Raw genomic sequence first — 22485 nt, 5'->3', positions numbered from 1 at the left:
ATAGAGTTATTCGCTCAAAGTATTTATTGCAGCTAAATTCGAAACCTAATCCCAAACATCATCATCATGAGCCCACCAGCTTCTAAATTGTTGTCCGTTGTTGCCATTATTATATATGGCGTAGCCTTGAGTGATGCCGCTGCTGCATCTTGTTTCCCAAAGTTTAAAAATGTGGAAATGATTCAATCCGTGGGAAGCGCTTGTGCAAAGACATTGATGGCCCAAGGAGTTAATCTGACGACCATCCCGACTCCGGCAGATTTGGAGAAAAAAAATTGGGATGATAAATGCATGGCCAACTGTACGATGACTGAACTCAAACTGGTAATCACCATGATATGCTTATTACTTGGTATCTAATTACATATGTAACAATATAATTCTAGACCCAGATAAACCTAACTAAATGATATACATTCCTGTTCAGATTTCAAATAATACGTTTAAGAAGGACGCGTTACTGGCCCTTCTTAAGGAAAACGTACCACAGGAAGTTCTTCCAAAATTGACCTCTCTTGTTGACGAATGTGAAGCAATAGCATTCCAGAAAAATGGTGCACCCCCTGAATTTAATGGAATTGGAATAATCCAACACTAGTTTGATTCCACTAATTTGACTTATTTCAGATCATTCTAAGAACAATACGAAAGAGCATTCCAAGGATGGGCAGAACGAGAAAGCAGTAGCTAAAGGTAAATCTGCTGCAGGTAGATCAGGTAATGCAAAAGCAGGAAAGAACAATAGGGTTACAACAGCCCCAACCAAAGCGAACAAGGTGAATGAGCAGAAATTGACTCATCACGATAACAGGATCTGCAAAGAAACTGCCAAATTTGTCCACTGCTTTCAAGAAAAAGGACAACAGGTATACGAACAATTAAGTTGTTAATTCGTATAGAATATAAATTCGATCTATTCTCTTGGATTTACAGGCCTGTTAATTTAAAAAAACATAATTCTGAACGGGAACCTCTAATTTATCTAGATAAATTTATGTACTGGAAAGATTTGTAGAAATATTTAGATTTGAGTGATGAATTGAATAAACTTTCACCATATTATGCAATACCTCGATTCTTGTGCTACTTGCTTCACAAGTACCTATAAAAATCCAAACGTACATAATAATTCTTTGAACCTAAAATAAATATGGCCATCCATCAAACCAGCTCTAATTTTGATTTGTCTCACTATGTTTACGCAGATAAAGACAGTAATTATACCTTCATGCTGATATGTATACGTGTATGTCAACATATGTATTCGAGATGTATATGCATATACCATACCCAATTATTTTTTTCAAGTCAATCAGTCAATATGGTTTATGCGTATCTACTAAATTTCATTTACACAATGTTAACTCATGGTGCAGACCATTTTGCAGATCCGTGGACTATGTGTGCATGATACTTCATCATTTGACTTGACAGCTCGAATGATCAGATATTTACTATATTATTGTGATGATTATTAAATACTATTTTCTTTAATACGCGTTAGTAATAAATATGCTGTACGGAAATTTGATATTGTATTTCACCGGTACAGTTTTGTTGTGTGGCATTCCGATTACAAATGCACAATTAGTATTCAAAAAGGGTGCACCTCATGTAAAATGTGAGAGTGGTTCTTTTATCGGAAGTGTAAAAACTTCCAGAGGAGATCTTCCCTATTATGAGTTCTTGGGTCTTCGGTATGCTAATCTTCGGGACCGGTTTAAAGTAAAAAAAAATCTGATAAACATTTAAATCCATAATTAAATCACCACTTTATTATTAACGTTGTAATGAATTATGCACAAATGTTTAATAGCCAGCGACTTTAAATCGTGGAGAACATCCGGATTTAAGAGAAAATTCTCATCTAGCAAATCATCCAGGTCCGAGATGTCCTCAGCAATTCGGTAAAAACACAATTGGGGAAGAAGACTGTCTGTTTTTGAACGTATTCATCCCAATGGTATAAAGTCGCATAGCTAACGATACTTGTTCAATCGCTTATTGATGTATTGCAATATTAATTAAATTATAGAGACCCCCACCATTTAAAGACGGCTTTCCTGTCATGGTGTGGATTCATGGGGGTATTTTACCATTTTAAAGCATTTTTAATAGTCGCATACATAGATATTCATTGGTACTTTTCCTTCTAATAATCTACCTGTTAGGAGCGTTCATTTTTGGAAGTGGAGACGGTTACGAAGCTCAATACTTTATGGACGAGGATGTCATTTTAATTACGATAAACTACCGGTAAAATTAATTAAGGTCAAATTAATTAAGCTTCTTAATCATCATGTATTAAGCATCTATGTTATTGATTTCTTGATAGGTTGGGGGCACTTGGTATGGTACAAATGAACGCCTTAAAAAAATAATTCTTCATTTTTATTTATAAAATATGAACAGGGTTCCTCAGCACAGAGGATAATGTTGTACCTGGAAATTTAGGATTAAAAGACCAAGTTTTAGCTTTAAAATGGGTACACAAATTTCAAATTAATAAAACATTCCAACATACACAGTAAAATTCTAATGATAAAAAGGTACAAAATAACATCGAATTTTTCGGAGGCGACAAAAAACGTGTGACGGCATTTGGACACAGTGCTGGAGCTGCCAGCATTCATTACTTGCTGCTTTCTCCAATGAGCAAAGGTAACCTTTACAATAAAACCTCATTCGTAAATCTATTCTTCTATCGGCGTGGACGTTTGTAGGATTATTCCATAGCGCCATCGTTCAGTCGGGAGCTGTTAGCAATTTGTGGGCGTTTACTCATAATCCTGCTTCCACGGCAAGCGAACTTGGGGATCTGCTCGAATGTAAGGCACAAGATTCAGAGGCACTATTGAAGTGCTTAAACGGAAAAACTATTAAAGAAATAACTAATGCGCAAGCAAGGATGAAGGTGAATAAATAAATTCAATTATGTAAATTTTTATCTATAAATCAAAAATTAATGGTATATTTCCAGAGGTGGTATATTGATCCAATCGCCCCATTTGGACCAACAGTCGAATTTTATAATCCAAATGACGGCTCTACATTCCTGTCTGAATATCCAGATGAGTTGATCCAACGAAGAGAATTCATAAAAATTCCGCTAATGCTAGGAGTCACGCCGGATGAAGGTCTTAGCATCGATGCCGTTGGTATTTATTAATAGAAACATAAAAAAAAATCTTTGAAATCTTGTCCAACTAAAATACAAAACTTTTGCTTTCACTTGAATTTTGTAGGCGTCATACAAAGCGAGAAATTGACCAGTCAACTAGATTCTGATTTTGAAACGATTGCTCCAATCACTTTCAATTTTAGGAATTGGTTCCCAAAAGAAAATCTTAAACAAATTGCAAGGGAGCTTCGTCAGTATTATTTTGGGGATAAACCTATTAACAAGGAGACACTCAAAAATCTAACAAACTTGTATTCCGATGCCAATTTCATATACGGAGTGTGGAAATTTGCTTTGGAACATGCGACTGAGCAACCTGTATACCCATACGTCATGGCATTCCAAGATGAGTCTAGTTTCAGCAGCACTAAATTATTTACAGGACTTGATGACAAATTTGGTGTCTCACACGGAGGTGAGGTTTCGCTTAATTATAATAAAAATCCTCGGCACTCGTAACAAATTGAATCATTCGACACATTAATTGCAGATGAAATTCAATACTTATTTAAAAGTTTACTATTTGCCGAGGAGATTGCAAGGGACTCTGAAGCTGAAAAGTTTTCAAAAAAATTGGTAAAACTTTGGGCTTCATTTGCAACACACCGGTAATTAAGTAAATAGTTCATTATCGTCCATCTTAACTGGAGAGGTTTAATACGGTTAATGAGAGTAATATTTTTTATTATTCTGTATAATAAGCAAACCAACAGAAACTTGGGGTTCCTCCTTGAAATGGCCTCAAATTTCTAAAGCACAGCTACAAGGCGATGTGCCATATAAATGGTATATGCTGGACAAGGATACCAGCATTTTGGAAAATCCATTCATGGAAAGGAAAATATTCTGGGACAAACTCTTTAAGAAATACTCTAAGAGCTCTAAAGACGAACTGTGATGACAATTTGTCATGCTATGCATTTGAATATAATAATGGTTTAACTGCTCCAATAAATTAAAATTATTTTATTAAGTGCGTGTATATTCGAAGAGTCGGATCATTTACAGGAAAATTTTTTAAGAACATACATAAGTAGATCAGGTATGGTATGCTACTGATGATGTGGAAGCTATCTTTTCAGACACTAATAGTTATCTAAATAGGTATTGTGTAAGGCTAACAATGGTCACATTCGCAAAAAGCACGTACTGCATAGCTCTTGGGAATTCGATCAGATATGACCAGTATTTCTCTTTAATGTACCACAGCACCTGAACTCTGAGTCTATTTTTCACGATTATGGTAAAATAAATATATAAGGGACTGGAATTTCACGTAATCTGCTTAAATACATAATTTCTGCTTTCTACCACTACAATTATCCAATCCTAATCCAACTCATCTGGAGAAAAAATGAAGCAGGGAGGGTATTTATGTGAGATCAATAATATTAATTTGGTTGAAGTTATACAAACTAATATCAAGTATTTATGAACCCTCAAACAACTTACAATTTAGTTTAAGAATATGACTTATAAAACTCGAACAATGGAGCCCGTCAACGGCAGATCACTTTCTCTCTCTGACTAATTCTACATTGAATATGACTCAATTCGATATGCAATACAATTAACAACTATTTAGGTATATTGTTTTGTGTATTATTTAGACTTAAAACTAGAGCCATTCAGGTTTGAACTTTCCCAATTCCTTAAATGACAAACTGCATAGAGTACTAACGTTTCTGCATGAGGACAAACACAGATACTTCTGAAAGTTCACCCAAGGAGCACAAAGTCATAAGGCAACAGTTAATTTCGCAGGTTTCATTGAAGAAGTTTTGTAATTATGGGAATTATTAAGAGAAAAACTCCAATGATAAAAACTGCTCCAAGCACGAGCTTCGAGCGTTGCTGTCTCCACCACATTTTTCTTCGAAGATGTTCCGAAGATTGACGATAAATGTCACTGGAGTACTGCAGCTGTAACATAAGAGAAAGTTAAATATTTTTTTTTCAAACAATTCAGTGTGTGCATACCTGATCTGATAAATCTTGCAGAGAACCAAGGTTTGCCTCCCTGTCTAAAAGTCTGGCAACGTTATCCTTCATCCTTCCAGTGACTTCATCCAACTGATCTCGAACTTTCCGCTCCGGTTCTTGAAAGCGAACGCTTTTTGACCGAGGAAGATTAATGGTGGACGAAGCTGACTTTTGATTTACATCAATTTCTAAAGTCGTACTCGTATTATCCAAGTTGAGAATAGGAGCTTGTGGACCATGTAGGAAAAAATCATATTCAGGGCTGTCATTGGGGGCAATTATTGGCCCCACTCGAGTCCCATTTTCCACGGGTGGCGTGTACGGAGAGGTACTATTGTTGTAGATCTTGTTTCCACTATTCGTGCCAACCTTGCTAGATGCACCCTGGCAAAGAAGCTCATCCATCTCATCATCTGAACCGTTGACTAGATCTTCCAAGGACAGTGTCCTTCTGTATTTTGAAGACATTTTTTGACTGTAGAAAGGTTTTCTTGTCTTTTATAATTTGTTTTGTTTCGTATAATTTATTCCTTTCTCTTAATCTTTACGAATCCATTGCAACAGGAACCTGCAATTAAACAAAGGTATTTTTGCAAATTTTTAAAATTATTTTCACATTCAATAACCTTTTATAGCAATAGCCAAATGAGGTTCCATATTATGATACACGAAAATGCATGGCTTAATAAGTAGTCAATGATTTACCTTAACAAGTATCGAGGCAATATTCTGTTACTGCATGCAACACAATCAATTACTCATGAGATATCACAAAGCATATCCCGTTTCTCCAGTATACTTTGAACAATAAGAAATAATTGTAACAAGTGGAGTTCGTGTCTATTATCGCGAGACATTATTACTACTACATGTTCAGAGGTCCTACGTGGGAAACAAGTAGACTTTCTCCCCCAAAATAATAATAAGACAACTAGACAACTACTAACGAAATCCCATAACTTTCATTATAGAGCTGCTGTTCGTTCTGCCAACTTTTGAAGCAAGTAAAAGTTGTTGGATTAATATTGACAAAACCCCGAAATAGTCTGGGACAGAAAAAGGACGAGAAAGCCTATTCGTGCTAATACGATATAGGTATACAGAATAAGTACGTGCGAAAAGAGTGTTGGTGGTCGGAGTAAGTAATGGTTGTGGTGGGTAATCCAGGCGGAATGACTGGACCTTTCCCTTTCCCTTTTACTGTGCCCACCGAATAAGACAGGGTTTGTTTGTGGGAGTGAAAAGAGAAATCTCAGGTCGTTTAGAATGCTGCCAATATAATGAAATGAAATGTTGTTGGACATGTGAATAATTGAATCAGAGCCTCAACCAACCACCAAACAACAATCTCGACACATGGTTCAGTCGGAAAACCAGCCAAATCTGCAAATCTCTGGATGGAGAAAGTCGGCGGCTGCTCTCTCTTCCAGCAAGGAAAGTTGATGCAAATGCTCTCGGGGGTGCTGCTGCTGTCGTATGTATGATCTTCTTGGGGATTCTTTAGTATATCCACCCGCACAGAACAACATCTCACTCACACACATTTATAACACGATGAGAGTGTGTCCTAATAGGATCCCCTATTAATGCTGGAGGAGAAAGCGAGAGAGAAAGCAAACTTACAAAATATGAGGACGTGATAGCATGTCAAACCCGGCTTTAGAATCCTACATGGCTATATATTTCACCGTTGGCATTTGATATGAATAGCTAACTTTCTCCGTTAACAAGTATGCAGTGAATTAGTCAAGAAAAGCGAGCAAGATAAACCTATTAATCGTAAGTGTACATGCAACTGAACCTGTTGTTATTTACCTTGCGTATTATATCAATATTAATGATACCTGATTACGAAGAAATTATCTTGATGACCAACTTCACTTCCGACTAAATACTTGTGTATTGCATATACCGGCTGGACAACGACTGCCATTTCTTATTAAAGAGGGAGAGTTCGTGAAGGTCAACGTGTCCAGCAGATTCATTTTCTTGATGTTTTACTTGCATACACACTATTTACATACTATTTTGCATGCCTCATACGTATTATACTGATTCAACCACTTTATGTATGCTCTGTAGCATTTATTTACTTATTTAGTACAAATTGGTCAATTATCATTATTGGATTCTTATGTAATATACAGGCTTGGGCAAGATACTTTGTTTTAAGAAACAAGATACAAGATAAAGATACTTTTAGAAAAATTCCAAGATACTAGATACAAGATACTTTATTCTCTGTTTTTGCCAAGATACTTAGATACTAAGTAAAAGATACTTTTTAGTATTTGTTAAGATACAAGATACAAGATAAGATAAAGTATCTTAAATATTTAACAAGATACAAGATACTTTTAACTTTTTTTAAGACTGAAAAAAGATAAAACTTCATATTTTTTGCCATTTAGGTATCGCCAGTAAGATGAAAGTCTTACTTTTGAGTAATTAGGCATTGAAAAACACCTTCCACTAGCAAAAATAAAACGCATAGTTTCTTAAAAATTACAATTACTACCTCATAAATCATAAGAAAAGCGAACATTAGATGTCGCGGGTAACATATTTTGCAAAAAGTATCTTGTATCTTAAAAAGTATCTTAAATACTTTCCTCTGGATATAAAATATCAGATACAAGATACAAATACAAGATACTCATTGAGGATTTTCCAGATACAAGATACAAGATACTTTGAGCTGAAGCGGCTGGAAGATACAAGATACGAGTAGTATCTTGTATCTTGTATCTTGTATCTAGTATCTTGTATCTTAAAGTATCTATCTTGCCCAAGCCTGGTAATATATAGGAATTGGAACGGGAAGCTTTTTATCTACAATAAACGTCAACTCCATTTTCATTAGCTAATTTATTAACAAGACCAATGGAAATGGAGATGCTGCTAAATTTTAGGCAGTATTAGTCACTCATATGATAAATAATGCTAATAATAATGGGTAATAAACTTTACATGGACTATTATTATGCCACCCTCATGTACCAAAACTTACTACATAACAACAACATTTAAGCCTGGGAAGAGCCCCTTACACGTAAAGTACTGTGGATGAAGTTCTAACCCTGCAGACTTATTACACCGCTTTGTAGCATTAATTTCACGACGTCACCGGTCAAAAAAATTTTTTCCTCCAAACTGGTCCAAAATAAAAGTCTAGCATGGGAATAGTATAGAAAAATTATTTTTAGCGTTCTATGACCCCTGGGTCATGAATTAAGGGCCCCTGAAGGGTCAAATAGCGTTCCCTGATAACCCCATGCAAATGGGGTATCAAATTAATCCCCTGGACCAGGGGAACCAGAAAAATATTTTTATAAATTTTTATGACCCTTGAGTCGTGAACTAGGAGCCCTTGAAGGGTTAAATATCATTCCCTCACAACTAAAGGCAAGTGGGGTATCAAATTAATCCCCTGGACAAGGGGAACCCAAAAAATATTTTTCTGGATTTTTTTGACCCTCAGGTCAAGAGTTAAGGGCCCCCGAAGGGTCAAAATAGTAACCATGGTAACCCCATGCAAGTGGGGTATCAAATTAATCCCCTGGCAAAGGGCAAGCATAAAAATATTTTCCTGAATTTTTTTGACCTATCGGGCAACAGTTAAGGGTCCCTGAAGGGTCAACATAGTAACCATGGTAACTAAGGTGAATGGGGTATCAAATTAATCCCCTGGACCAGGGGAATCAGAAAAATATTTTTTGGTTTTTGTGACGTATAGGTCAAGAGTTAAGGGCCCCTGAAGGGTCAAATAATAACTTATTGTATTTTACTAAACGGGACATTATTTTAAAGTTTTCAGTTTTGCAAGAATGTTAAGTAGAGAGGGGTAGGCATATTTTTGAAAATTTCGTACAAATTTAATGAATAATAATTCTTAACACTATGTACAAATCGGATTCACTATTTATAATATTTATTATGTATTGAATCCATTGAAGTTAAAATCTAGGTTGATTCTGGTGGGAAGGTTAATCTCCTCCTAGAAGTTGCACATTCTTCTTCAGGCAAGTCTTCTTCTTCCCCAGCCTGTGAGTATTCAATATCATTGTGTATTTGCATTCGGAATCTATCAACTACTTCGTCAACATCGTCAGGGTCCTAATCTTCGTCGTCAGACACATCATCTGCTGCTGTAATCTGTATATTATGTATAAGTTATGTATTTTTTTACTAATAGTTTACTGTCACCAAGAACTCACTCGAATGGGGTTGGCTGAAGCTACACGTGTTTGGAAGTCATCAAGGAAGTCATCAAAATGTCCATCATTTTTCCAATACTCGTCCTCCAATCTATTTACAATAATAATGTAGAAATTGCGAATTATTCCCATAATAGCGAATCTTGGTTTTACGAACCGGTGCACATGTTTGATGTGTTTCTGCCATTGTTCCTTTGTGTATGTTGTCATAATTCTCTCAGCCTCAGCTTGTGCAAACTCAGCGGTCCCCTGTGTGTTTGCAGCCCTAACTGCGTGCTTGATGTCTTTCCACACGTACTCAATTGGGTTCAAGTCGCTAAAAATAGTTATTACATGAATATTCTTATTACCGTTACCTATGATTACCAGTTCTTACCAGTTATATGTGGGTAATCTGGAAAATACGTAAATACAGTGTTTAAATAAATATTACAAATTATTAGTAAATTACCCATGAATAGAAAATAACTTTACCGGACAACAGTGTTTCCATATTTCAATGCCTCCTTATCCACAATGTAATATTCATTTCCGTTTTTAAGGTCTTGAACCATTTTCCATAATTCAGGTCGTCTCATTTGCTTTACAGGTTTTAGTTTCAGCTTTTCAGGGCCCTCTAAATTATCATTCAGCCAGTCGTATAGCTCTTGTTTTCGGGATGTAGATTTTGGGGCTTCCTTGGTGCTGTGATACGGAGCTGACAAATTTAAATAAATGAAATTCAAATTAAAATGGAATTTACAAATACAAATTATTGGATGATATTACCGTTATCAATAACAATTATGCATGGACCATAATTATCTTTTATCTTTTGATTAAGATCCTTCCACCAAGCCATGTAAGCGACACCGTTAACGTTTGCGTGGTAATCCATCTGGACTTTCTTCTTTGATACTGGATATACCTTCATAGCGCCAGGTACGAATCCATCCTCTCCACCTGTGAAGATAATTATTATTTTGAAATAATTTCCTATTTAATGTGGATAGTTGAACTGCACCTGCATGCATCACAATGATACGTGGTCCTCTAGAAATTTTCGGGTTTTGGAAGGAGTATAAAGCCGCTTCATGAAATGACTTTGGTGAATTAATAACCCAGCCTTTTCCAGTTCTAGCATAACTATCGACCCACGTTTCATCTGAATAAATATAATGCATTAATAATTATATTAAATTAAATTAAAACATTTTTGATATTTAATCAGCCAAACCTGTGTAGACAACACATTTTGGGTTCTCGGACTGACGATTTTTAATCATTACGGACAGATATTCATATCGCTTCTGCACGATGTCTGATCTCATGAGGATAACTGCTCGCTTATCAACAGTTTTGAATCTAAATCCTAATTGCTTAATGAGTTTTCTTAACGTCCACTTGGAACATTTGAACGCTGTAAGAGTTTCTCCTCGGGCTATCCGACCATCTTCTTCTTCCTTGACTTCCTCCATCAGTTTTGTGTATACGTTATGCATTGTTGGTGCTTGATTATTAGCATAGAATTGATGAATGATTCGTTTAACGTGCTCAGTTCGGAAGTCGTCAAACTGATCCATCACTGGCGTTGGTCTAATACGTTTCTTACCAGGTGTTTTTATACTATTCGTTTTGTAATTCTCCATTGTCTGATAAACTGTTCTCTCTCCAATTCCTAGAATCTGGCTAGTTTTGGTGACAGAGTTTCCTGTTAGTATTTCACACTGTACCTGGTTACTGTCAAAGAATACTTTGGCGTTGACAATTAACTTTTGAGCTGTCGCCTGTAGTGAAACACCAAGTAGTTGGAATGGGAGTTTAGTATTTGGTTGTTTACAGTCGTTTTTCGCTTTCGGTGTTGCTTTCTCAATTTCAAAGGCTAATTGTTGCATAGGAAAACTCGTAGGACTGCACCTCGAAAGACTAAGGTAAGGTTTGGTTCCATCATTCCGTCTAGGAACATCAGATAAAGGAATTCGCATTTCACCTTCCCCCAATACCTGTTCTTTAGCTCTGAGAAGGGAATAGAAATATCCACACTCAGAATCCGGACAAGGAGGACCAACAATTAGGACATCTTGAATGAACTCGTTTATAAGGTTCATCTTTTCGTCGTTTATGGGGGTTGGGAGATAGCCTACCGTGTCACTGCCGGGTGGAACATTTTGGATTAGTGAAAAAGATTGAACTGCTTGATGAAATTGCCCTTGATTGTGTCCGAAGTGAAGTAAAATTATGCAGTACGTCAATGACTCGGCAGGTAAGATTCCTTCGAGATGGTCACTAGTAATCTGGCTGTCAGAAAACAATATATCTGGTGCAACTTGTTTCGATCCGAGGACAAAGTAGAAATTTTTTATTTTGCGTTGCGTAGTTTGTTTCTCTTGTATGATCTTGTTCTGGAAAGATGCGTACATTACTTGGTGGATAGTCATCCCGCCCACAAGGATTATTTCAACGAATCCGTTAAGTGAATTAGTTTTTGGAGGACGAGCGCCTTGGGCAAATACGAACATGTTCAATAAACGAAATCTGGTTATCATCATTCTTGGTTGCAAATTCGTTCAAAATCATCCTACATCCCCCTTTGTAAGGGGCCGTTGGGTAAATGTCTGTTCCCACACATGTATCTTCACCTTCTGTACTCTTGGATGCATACTCTGTATTTGAAGTGTCCATTGGTGATTCACCGCCAGGAGCTGACCCTTCCCCTAACTCTTCACGTTGTCCACAGTGCCCACGTTCATCATCTCCATCACCATCCTCCTGTATTGATCAGAACAAAAACGTACATGAGCTTGTTACTACAATAACAATTTCACGATGTCCCCCACAACATCCGCGGTCGCTGCTATTTATAAATATGTTGCAATATTTCTCACAAGTGCGTCTGCATTGGTGTCCATTTCATCCACATTTGAGCATGGCATGACGAGGGAATTCATGTCAGACTGTTTTTGCTAAAAGTGATAAACTTGTATGAAATGCGTCTGTGCTCTCAGACAATAAATCGATGAATCTGAGCTAGCATTAATAGTGCAAAAATATAATCTTACATCGATATGCGGTGGATTTACATTAGTTTCTGGATCCACCGTGTAGCAGCTCCCTAGCCAAATATTTTGCAGAATACTTATCCACTTTGACTCCTGAGCTTGGCCTTCCCAGATGGCACGAGCAGTTGTTAGTGTTCCTGCTGAAGTTTTATCGTACACCGTTTCATGTGCAAAATGCAAAGTTAAACTGGGATAAAATCCTGCTGGGTAGAAATATAAGAAGGATGTATAGGACCCTCCAATTTGACTTTCGAAATATTTTTTGGCACTCATTGCGGCCGCAAAAAGTGGGAACAGATCTTTTCGATGTAATTGCACAGTAGTTAGAAGTGCCTCGTCTGCCTCTGATGGTAGAACCCCTAGCAAATAATCGACGTCATGTTTGCGGCATGCTGCATCTGTGAATAATATCAACACAAAAATTATAAAATTAATTTTCACAAATTTGACTTGGTTAGTGTATGAGCATAAATTGGGCAACAATTACCAACAGCATTTATTGGGCCACCGAGATCATCCTGCTTCTCAATATCGGTGGCAGGCCCGCAATATCTTAATTAATACCAATAATAAAATTATGTTAATAAAGAATCATTTCATAAAGATTCCAATCGCAACTTCAAAAATAAAAAAACTCATCCAAAATAACCAATTACCTATATCCAGGGAGATTGAAAGGTAATCCGCTTGGCGCCTTTTTAACTTTAGCTTTCTCCACGGAAAGTATAATACCACGTGGGCGTCGGAGAGATCCAGGATGGAAAAATGCATCTTGACGAAGATGAAAGCAAGATGGCAATTTACCTTCGTTGGTAGGAATAAACGTGTGCTTTCTGGCAAAGAAGGCTGAATGCAGGAGACTTGTGTAGTTGAACCTGATGCATGATATTTGGTTGCACAGAATTAGAACTGTGCATGCAGAAGGAAGAGGAGTAGTGCCTTGAATAGCTTTAGTTACTGCTTGCTTGGTGGTACAGTTCTTCGTTTCAGCCGCTATATTACAATAAGTGTCACTAATTTTTTCCTGAGTTAAGTCGGATAGTTTATTGGATGGAAATGTGTGGTTGGCGTTTGAAATTGTGATGTTATTTAGTAGATAACGGCTGGCATCCACGAAACTTTTAAAATAAAAAGTTACATAGCTTTCACTTCCCCATACCCGTATCTTTTTATTTTCATACTCTACTTCTTCAATTTTGATAGTGTCACTGAAGAACATAACAGTTTCATTAATTTCCATACACATCGTTTGATTACATATCAGAAATCCACTGCAATTGGATGGTAATGTCTCCTTGAACCAGATAACCAATCCACCCAGGTTATCCGTCTCATCACACACAACTTTAACCTGTTTATCTATTTCTATTTTATCGACATTCGCGCAACTTTTACCACAAACACAATGAACTATATATAACACATACAGTGTTCCATAAATTAAGTTATGCAACGTCATCTTCAATTTTAAAAATTAATAATTGAGCGGATACCAGTAAGTACAAACTCCAAAACTTAAATTTCAAAATGTCGACTGGAGAAGCCAGCAAGGATAAGGGGTCTCCCATCACCTCATATATTTATAATGCATCAGTTTTTAGGGGATATTCATCACCCCAACCATTAACCCAATCCTTCCCCAAACAAGATGGTGCATAAAGATATGTATATGAGAAAGGGACCAGTTTATACAAACATAAGTATGCTGCCTGAGACAGGCTATGAAGCCTGGTTACCATGGTTACTATGTTGACCCTTCAGGGACCCTTAACTCTTGACCTATAGGTCAAAAAAATTCAGGAAAATATTTTTATGCTTGCCCTTTGCCAGGGGATTAATTTGATACCCCACTTGCATGGGGTTACCATGGTTACTATTTTGACCCTTCGGGGGCCCTTAACTCTTGACCTGAGGGTCAAAAAAATCCAGAAAAATATTTTTTGGGTTCCCCTTGTCCAGGGGATTAATTTGATACCCCACTTGCCTTTAGTTGTGAGGGAGTGATATTTAACCCTTCAAGGGCTCCTAGTTCACGACTCAAGGGTCATAAAAATTTATAAAAATATTTTTCTGGTTCCCCTGGTCCAGGGGATTAATTTGATACCCCATTTGCATGGGGTTATCAGGGAACGCTATTTGACCCTTCAGGGGCCCTTAATTCATGACCCAGGGGTCATAGAACGCTAAAAATAATTTTTCTATACTATTCCCATGCTAGACTTTTATTTTGGACCAGTTTGGAGGAAAAAATTTTTTTGACCGGTGACGTCGTGAAATTAATGCTACAAAGCGGTGTAATAAGTCTGCAGGGTTAGAACTTCATCCACAGTATGTGATGTTTCTTTTTCTCTTCATATCCTCATTCCACATCCAAGCTGACAGATTACATTTATACAGTCAAAACAAGACAAAGAAAACTTTTTATATTAAAGTTCTACTAACACTAATTTGAAACTGATGTTCATAATTTTTAACTAAATTTCTACTCTATCTTACACATAAGGAACATATCGTGATTGTTTTGGGATTTGTATTTGTATAAGAAATACACAAGTCAATATTGATTTCGTTAGAAGTCAACAATCAAACCAGTACCATTATTATCAACACCAGATCCAGTGCTCAATCAGTTACGATACGAATACGAAATAGATTGATAATATCACTTTCAATTCTAGATAACCCTCAAGAGATAACCAAGGCTGAACAAGTAGTCCACAACAATTTCATTTTGAAGTATTTAGCCCAGGATCAAGGAAGTATAAAGTCATGAGATGAGCTTATTTATTCAAGATAAGTGTAATCGTTGTCGTTCTCAATTATGTGCGTGGTGCGTGTGTGGACAATTTAATAAGTAAAATGTGACAGCGGAGGATAACCAGACCGCACAGGGATTATATTTTGTTGCTTGAGCATAGTTTCTACATTTCTGAATTTATGACCATTTTGTAACCTACTTTCTGAAGAGAAATCAAACTACAGCCATCATGTGGACGAAACCAGAAGAGATCCTTGTCGCCAATGCATTCTGGTAAGAAGGTTTAAGGATGGCTTGCTTCATGTTGTAAAAAATATGCTGATGGCCGATTATTAAATAATATGATAACCATTTTTTGTACACAGGGTGACTGAACGAACGAATTTGTATTTTATACTTCAGACGCGAAGGGGTCACGGGACGGCAAAAAATAACTTGGTATTTTTAACTTAATTTTACCCTATAAAAATGCATTGAGAATCTCAATTTGAGATTCTTCGTTTTGAGAAAACGCATTTCATTTGTACGTATTTACAGGCGTCCTTGATCGTGGGTACATTTGATAATGTTTTGGACTCCAAGGTACACATATGTTGATTATAAGTTGTAACTAAATTGCAACTTATTTATTGACACTTGACATCGATTTTTCTTGATTTACAGCCACCTCCGTATCGGATCCTTCATCAAACTCCAAATTCAGAAGTTTACTACTGTACAATTGTTATCCATTAATTGATAATGTGTTCATTGGAGGTGTTGTATTTGAAAATAAATATTTGCAATTATTTTTAGTGGTAGCTGTGTCAGTAAGCCAAAAGGAAATATGTGGAGATTGGGAATGGCTTGAAAAAAATATGATGTCGACACTTGCAAATTTTGATGATGAAGATCAGATTACAGATTTTGTTAGATGTAAAATCGAAAGCCTTGTCGCCCATTCACAACCAAGTGCTACAGCTGATGGTATCAGTTCTTTTACAATTAAGTGCAAGTAACAATCAAGCATCAACTATATCAAGTAGTAATCATTATTTACAAAACTTCTTCAGATACAGAAACGGAAGCGTTTAAAACAGCATCTCAGAAATTTCAGAGGCTTTTTGGCATGCCACCAGAAGAGAAGCTAGTGAATTATTACTCTTGCGGGTACAACTTGTTCTAGGTTAATATATTTTTAGAAGATTTGGAAAAAAAAACTTGAAAATTTAAATAGATACTGGAAGGGGAACTTCCCACGACAAGGGTGGCTGTACCTCAGTGTTACACACATGTGTTTTTATTCATATTGGTTGGGAAAAGAGTTCAAAATTCTTACACGCTGGACTGATGTTTGTTCATTGGAGCAAACAAATTCATTCGTATTTCCTGATTCCATTAAAGTTTCTACACGGGAAACTTCGGTAATAACTTCGTTTTAATTTTTTTGTGTACACTTTGGAAATTATAATGTTTGATTATTTTGCAGTATCATTTCTCAATGTTCATGCACAAGGCTGAGACTTTTAAGTTGATGTCCCAATTGGCAAATCTTGCGATGCGACAGTAAGACATTCATCACTTTTCCTTAATAGACTCTAACTAGAGGCGTACATGGGTTAATGTTACGCATTAATTTTATTTAGATTAATTGATCAAGAAGGGTTCCAAGAGGATCGAGATCTCATTTCGAAGCTTAGCAAAAATGTACCTAAGAAACCTTCATATCTAAAACGAGATTTTGATGCAAGAGGTAAGGATGATATATGATAAGTATATACTAATAAATATTTCAAACGAGTTCCATTTTTTCCAGCTCATTCGGAAGCATTCAGATCATTTTTTCGTCTCCCTGTTGATGAAAAATTGGATGGCACCCTTGAGAAAGTTGAAATTTGGGACCCTTCAAAGAAAAAGTCTGTAGCTGGAACTATGTACCTGTCCAACAATTATGTTTGTTTTCAAAGCAAGGTATTATCATTTATTTTAATTTATGATACTCATACATATATAGTTGAAGTAAATTTAATATCGCATTACATTTGTTATATTGTTGAAACAGGTGCCCATGTTGATAAATGTGATAATCCCTTTACGAGATGGTGATTTTTCTAAATTTATCATCTATCACACATTTAAAATGTAATATTTGATGTATTTAATATATAGTGATTGTGATTGAAAATGCTGCATCGCATAGTCCTGCTGAAAGAGCCATTTTATTCACTACTAAATACAAGTCTTCCTTCCTGTTTATGCAAGTGGATGACCGAGACTTCTTGGTCAATAAATTATCTGAACTACTGTCCAAAACCAGTACATGTCGCAGATTGACGTAAGCTCTAATCAAACATGCGTATATCTTAACTATAGTTTGACAAGTGGATTTGATATGATTTTTTGACATTATTCTGTGTATAGAGAAAGCTGTGGAGACTCGACTAGTTTGAGCAGCTCATCAAATAGTTTTGTACTGTTGGAATCACCTCCAGAAGAAGTTAAACTAAGTCGCCTACAATGTACGTGTAGTGTTCATATATAAGTAGCGTTGATTTGGTACAAAGTTTAAACTTTTATAATTGTAACTCATGGTCATTCGATTGTAGCTGAACAAGTTTTGACTCAACCCCTGATGGAAATGTTTCCTATGCCCATACATGGAGACCTACAAGAGAGAGAACTTTCCAAATCTAAAAAGTGGGAGCAACTATTTCTTGATTATGGTATTTGACTTTGGTTAACTAGTATATCCGCATTATCTATCAATAAGTATATTACTAACTACTAGAAACTCAACCAATCTTTAATTTTGTTTACAAATAATAGGTAGAGGAATTTCAATGTATCGGACCTATGAGACGGCAGAACTTGTAGTTCGAGGCATTCCAGATAAATACCGTTCAGAGATTTGGCTGATTTATTCTGGTATGTTATTAAACATGACAAGTCATATACCTACACAAAGGTCATATATCTAGTTAAACAATAATTCGAAATCAGAGCACGGTAAAATTTCGATTAAAGCTCTACACTCTCTAAGAACATACAAATCTCTGAATCAACTCAAATCAGAAGCTGTTGGTTGTTTATTTGTTTAGGGAATATGAATGAGTCATGTTGAATTATTTGGCAGACATAATTTTTAAGGCAATTTGAATTTAGTCTTGATTAATTTTTAACAATTAGGTGCGGCCAACGACTTGGCAACACACCCCGGCTATTATGCATCACTGGTGGAGCAATCAGTAACTCGGCGAAGTCAAGCTAACGACGAAATAGAGCGTGATTTACACCGTTCCCTTCCGGAACATCAAGCCTTTCATGAGGACATAGGTCTAGATGCCCTGAGACGAGTCCTTTGTTCTTATGCAACACGAAATCCACACATTGGATATTGTCAGGCGATGAATATGCTGGCCTCCGTTTTTCTGTTGTATTGTAACGAAGAGGAAGCGTTTTGGCTGCTTGTTGCTGTTTGTGAAAGATTACTACCAGATTATTACAACAGGAGAGTAATAGGAGCCCAGGTTGACCAGCGTGTTTTGTTTGAATTATTGAACTTGCATATGCCAAAATTGCATGGACACCTGCAGAAATTGGGTCTGATTGGAATGATCTGCTTGAGCTGGTTTCTTACACTGTACTTGAGGTAAAACGCATAAAAAAATCTGATTACAAGTTAATGAACATGGTGAAAATAATTGAGATCTAATTAGCTATTACTTTAACTGTTTGTCTCAGTTGCCTATCGTATGATTGTGCTGTCTTTATAATGGATTGTTTCTTTTACGACGGAGGTATATATTTGCACATACATATATTCAAATTTATTTGGAATTTGCTAAATGTGGTTGTTTTATGTCTATAATTTCAGTCAAAGTTGCATTCAGCATTGCGCTTACCATGTTGGATGCAAATGAAGAGGCTTTGCTGAAATGCAAAGATGAAGGTATGTTGATTTTTATCATTGTTCAACTTAATGAAACTTAATCAGAATTGCGATTTTTGTATATATATCTTATTATTTTATAAAAACATGATTTATCATTTACAGGAGAAGCAATGCAATTGTTAAATGAATATCTGTCTGGGATTTTTCTCGTACAAAGTGATATAATTGATGGCGATGACATGAAAGATCTGAGTCGAACTCCGAGCCCTCAGTTGATGATGACAATTTCTGCAGGGACACCGGTGGGTCCAAAGTCACGAATGGAGACATGTCACAAGAAAAGCGTCTCTATCACTACTTTAATTTACGAGTCCTACCGCAAATTTGGGACACAAATTACTACCGAAAGAATTGATAGAATGCGATTGAGACATCGTGTGAAAGTTGTTCAAAGTTTGGAAGATGCCGTTTTAAGGAACGCACTTCGCTCCATTCAGAAACCAATATTATTTTCAGATGAAGAATTAAACGATTTATTTTGGCTCGTGCGTGGGGACCACTTATGGCAAGTAGCATGTGGATTTTACCACAACGGTGGTGGACAAACTGGCGAAGATCATAGCCAAGGCGCACTAAGAATAGATTTGGATCAATTTCGGTCTACATTCATGGCCTTTAGTCCTTGGGGGAGTAATGGAAATCCACGAATGCACGATTTGGCGGACAGAATTTTTAAGGTAATTTAAATTTATTCTTTCTTGTTCAACTTTAAAAATCAAAAGTGTAATCGAGTGTTTTGTTTACTTATATAGCTGTTCGATGCAACTGGAAATGGATTCTTGACATTTAATGACTTGGTGCACATTATTGCTCTAACGGGCAAAGCTGAAGCTATTAAAAGGTTAAGATTCTTGTTTATCCTTCACTTACCTCCGTTGTTGGATACTAACTTGGAAACTCCTACAAGTACGTTAACATAGTGAATGATTCGCAATTTATTTTATTTTTCCTTTGACTGTTTTTACCATTTAATTGTTGTTCTGTATGTAGCACATCCTCAAGACAGTTCAGCAGAAATGGCAACGGATGCTTCCGAGTTTTTTGCAAGTGTTGAAACTTTGAGGTCCAACATTGAGACGTTCGAATTGAGTGATGACTCTACTTCACGCCCTAGTAGTCAATTGAGTTTATCCAAAGGTGAAAAATTGTAGTTACATTTCTATAGACTTCCAACCTGTTTTCAACGTATTTTTTTTAGAAAACCTTTTGGCGACATATCGGGATGCTTGTTTGTCTGAATCATCTTCTGTGCCCCTGCCACCTATGGATCAGCCACACTTTATTGCCATGTGGAGATCTTTTTACGATATCTTTATTGAGCACAAATATGAGCAAGATGCATATCATTCAATTGTCAGCGTCGGAACTCTATTAATTTCTCTGGGTGACGTCGGGAAAAATCACAAAAATTGTCCTTCACCTTTGCAATCAGGAAGCTCGTCTACCTCTAGAAACTCAATGTCGCCTATGTCTAGGGAATCCTCTCCCCCTATAGACGTAGAGAATGCTAGGAAGGGAGTTGATAGACCGAAATCATTAGCCTTGAGAATCCCAGCAGCAGATCAGCATTCTGTTGCAGATAAGGTAAATTCATATGAGAAAGCACACTAAGGTTAAGTCTACAACTGACCTTAGAGTACAACTAATGAAAGTTTGCATGGCGCAGAAGTAAATTGCATTTGTTTCTTTCCAGGATGAAGTTGGAGATGAGTGGCACATCACGTTTGAACAATTTCTGGCTTCGATACTTACGCAACCAGTGCTTGATGAGTATTTCAATGTGAAGATAGATTTGAAGAACCTCATTGAGAAACACAAGGACAAGCGACTTTTACGTCAGACAAGTCTATCGTCTTCCCCAGAGTAAACTCAGAGTAACTTTTAAAATTATCTTGATACTTACACTTGGTTACATTTAAAAATATTTTCAACTATGTATAATGACCGGCATTCATTATTTTTTATATACTTGGACTCGATTTATTGGACCATTTTTCTTATTGCCACTTTATTCGAGAAAGTATCGTAATTTTATATAATCGGGAAAATTTTCATTTTATTTTGAAGACAAATTTCTATAAGTCAGACATCGTATTTTAACTATAGTTTCTTATGTAACGCATAAATTCATAACTTATACTAGCGCTTATCATCTATTTAGATGTAAAATGAAAAATATAATGAAAAGGTGAACGATGTTTTTTTAAAGTACGCCATGATACTTTATCATTCCGATCTGATTTCGCTAATAAAGGATACACAAAAAAATGTTTAATATAAAACAATATCTTGAAGGCATGATGTGGTCAATAGTGCCATTTCATGTGTGTATACAGTCGGTACAAGTCTACATAGATACATAGATATGTGTAATCGGAATGCAATGTGTACCTGGGTTGGAGTCATAATGGTGGTGCTGATTAATTGAGTCAATATTGACCGTTTCACAACTTGGATGGTCTTACACAGGATTCGTCTACATTCTTTTTTGAAGCAACCGGAGCTCAAACATGTACCATTTACCACATAACAATCATCATTTCCTTAGACATTCCCAGACCACAAGCGTTATGCATAGATTGAACGGAATGCACCTTTCTTCCACCATTAAACGATTTCAGGGACTCACGGAAGGATCACCACACTTGTGAATCCCAACTATGTCCGTGTTTTATTTATGACTCGAGAGTCGAGATTTGATCACCATCGTCCCACCTGCACAAATCTTCACAAGTTCACAAACAACTTTAGAGTGCAAATAAAGCCACCCTCGCTCAATCTTCATCATTGAAGTGTCTAATAAGTACATATGTACAATAGAACCATAATAGCGTTTCAATCCCCTCCGTTTAACCCATGCCACACAAGGCAAAAGGTGAAAATGACTAATCGAAAGACCACCAATATGACCACCAATGACTGCAATATGCCTCTTTCTCTCCTTAATGTGTTATGTCTCTTCAATCTTACTTTGCATCTTGAGACACAAGACGGTAATAATGAGATACGTCGAGATATTAAATATTATGAAGGAGTGTGTGTGTCTCATCTTCTGGGTCATTCATCACTCGTGTTAATCACAAACGGAACAACCAAAGCGACCTTTGGAATTTTTTTGGTAAACAAACCGAAACAAAGTTGTTCACGGACCTTGTGTCTGTTTGATCTTCCACTTGTTAAAAAATACGTTAACTTATTTAGTTGAGGAGGATGAGCCAAGTCAAGACAATAATTCTCCAAATAGGATTTCTGGGATTGGTGGCACTACACATTTGCTATCCTCGCACCACATCACTTTTCATATGCTTTACACCTTCACACATAGTGTCTCAGAGTTTGCTTGGTTTCCTAAATGCTTACCCAATGCCGATTGCATA

The 22485-nt window shown here is 36.5% G+C and overlaps 5 protein-coding genes across 11 annotated transcripts; 3 read left to right on the top strand and 2 right to left on the bottom strand.

The window, feature by feature from the left end:
• Window positions 1-6: 6 nt before the first annotated feature.
• Window positions 7-1069, top strand: LOC110845471. Its single transcript, XM_022091896.2, has 4 exons — window positions 7-324; window positions 428-554; window positions 628-866; window positions 934-1069. The coding sequence occupies exons 1-4, from the start codon at window positions 67-69 to the stop codon at window positions 940-942; spliced, it is 633 nt and encodes a 210-aa protein (XP_021947588.1). The 5' UTR covers window positions 7-66; the 3' UTR covers window positions 943-1069.
• Window positions 1070-1386: 317 nt separating this feature from the next.
• On the top strand, window positions 1387-4154 carry LOC110845470 (esterase E4). The gene is made up of 12 exons (XM_022091895.2): window positions 1387-1725; window positions 1817-1963; window positions 2036-2087; window positions 2172-2256; window positions 2336-2349; window positions 2413-2486; window positions 2550-2661; window positions 2724-2914; window positions 2981-3158; window positions 3246-3596; window positions 3672-3789; window positions 3884-4154. The coding sequence occupies exons 1-12, from the start codon at window positions 1513-1515 to the stop codon at window positions 4077-4079; spliced, it is 1731 nt and encodes a 576-aa protein (XP_021947587.1). The 5' UTR covers window positions 1387-1512; the 3' UTR covers window positions 4080-4154.
• Window positions 4133-7320, bottom strand: LOC110845472. 3 transcript variants are annotated; one of them, XM_022091898.2, is made up of 3 exons: window positions 6980-7320; window positions 5162-5732; window positions 4133-5104 (listed from the first exon to the last, which is right to left on the bottom strand). In XM_022091898.2, exons 2-3 carry the CDS (start codon window positions 5630-5632, stop codon window positions 4949-4951), a joined length of 627 nt encoding a protein of 208 aa, XP_021947590.1. In that variant the 5' UTR covers window positions 5633-5732; window positions 6980-7320; the 3' UTR covers window positions 4133-4948. The 3 variants fall into 3 exon arrangements, with proteins under 3 accessions (XP_021947590.1, XP_021947591.1, XP_021947589.1); XM_022091899.2 differs by having other exon boundaries at window positions 7009-7319; XM_022091897.2 differs by lacking the exon at window positions 6980-7320 and adding an exon at window positions 5870-6624.
• Window positions 6760-21393, top strand: LOC110846216 (TBC1 domain family member 9). The gene is made up of 24 exons (XM_022092885.2): window positions 6760-6943; window positions 15098-15450; window positions 15543-15615; window positions 15715-15759; window positions 15841-15892; window positions 15973-16143; window positions 16230-16326; window positions 16394-16580; window positions 16646-16722; window positions 16803-16909; window positions 16973-17127; window positions 17219-17258; window positions 17326-17491; window positions 17578-17675; window positions 17763-17879; window positions 17983-18081; window positions 18343-18805; window positions 18898-18953; window positions 19031-19105; window positions 19211-19785; window positions 19861-20014; window positions 20099-20245; window positions 20307-20692; window positions 20802-21393. Exons 2-24 carry the CDS (start codon window positions 15407-15409, stop codon window positions 20973-20975), a joined length of 3558 nt encoding a protein of 1185 aa, XP_021948577.1. The 5' UTR covers window positions 6760-6943; window positions 15098-15406; the 3' UTR covers window positions 20976-21393.
• On the bottom strand, window positions 8863-14241 carry LOC118434933. 5 transcript variants are annotated; one of them, XM_035849666.1, is made up of 9 exons: window positions 12420-14241; window positions 12246-12323; window positions 10598-12129; window positions 10385-10525; window positions 10150-10323; window positions 9856-10078; window positions 9758-9775; window positions 9382-9697; window positions 8863-9312 (listed from the first exon to the last, which is right to left on the bottom strand). In XM_035849666.1, the coding sequence occupies exons 3-9, from the start codon at window positions 11907-11909 to the stop codon at window positions 9256-9258; spliced, it is 2241 nt and encodes a 746-aa protein (XP_035705559.1). In that variant the 5' UTR covers window positions 11910-12129; window positions 12246-12323; window positions 12420-14241; the 3' UTR covers window positions 8863-9255. The 5 variants fall into 5 exon arrangements, with proteins under 5 accessions (XP_035705559.1, XP_035705560.1, XP_035705563.1 ...); XM_035849667.1 differs by having other exon boundaries at window positions 10598-12817; window positions 12907-12971; window positions 13076-14241; XM_035849670.1 differs by having other exon boundaries at window positions 8863-9319; window positions 9382-9472; window positions 9539-9697; window positions 10598-14241.
• Window positions 21394-22485: the final 1092 nt, after the last annotated feature.

Source organism: Folsomia candida, unplaced genomic scaffold (genome assembly GCF_002217175.1).
Source record: "Folsomia candida strain VU population unplaced genomic scaffold, ASM221717v1 Fcan01_Sc003, whole genome shotgun sequence".
Lineage (NCBI taxonomy): Eukaryota > Metazoa > Arthropoda > Collembola > Entomobryomorpha > Isotomidae > Folsomia > Folsomia candida.
Note: the sequence above shows the minus strand (reverse complement) of the source record. Positions and strands in the feature narration are given on the sequence as shown.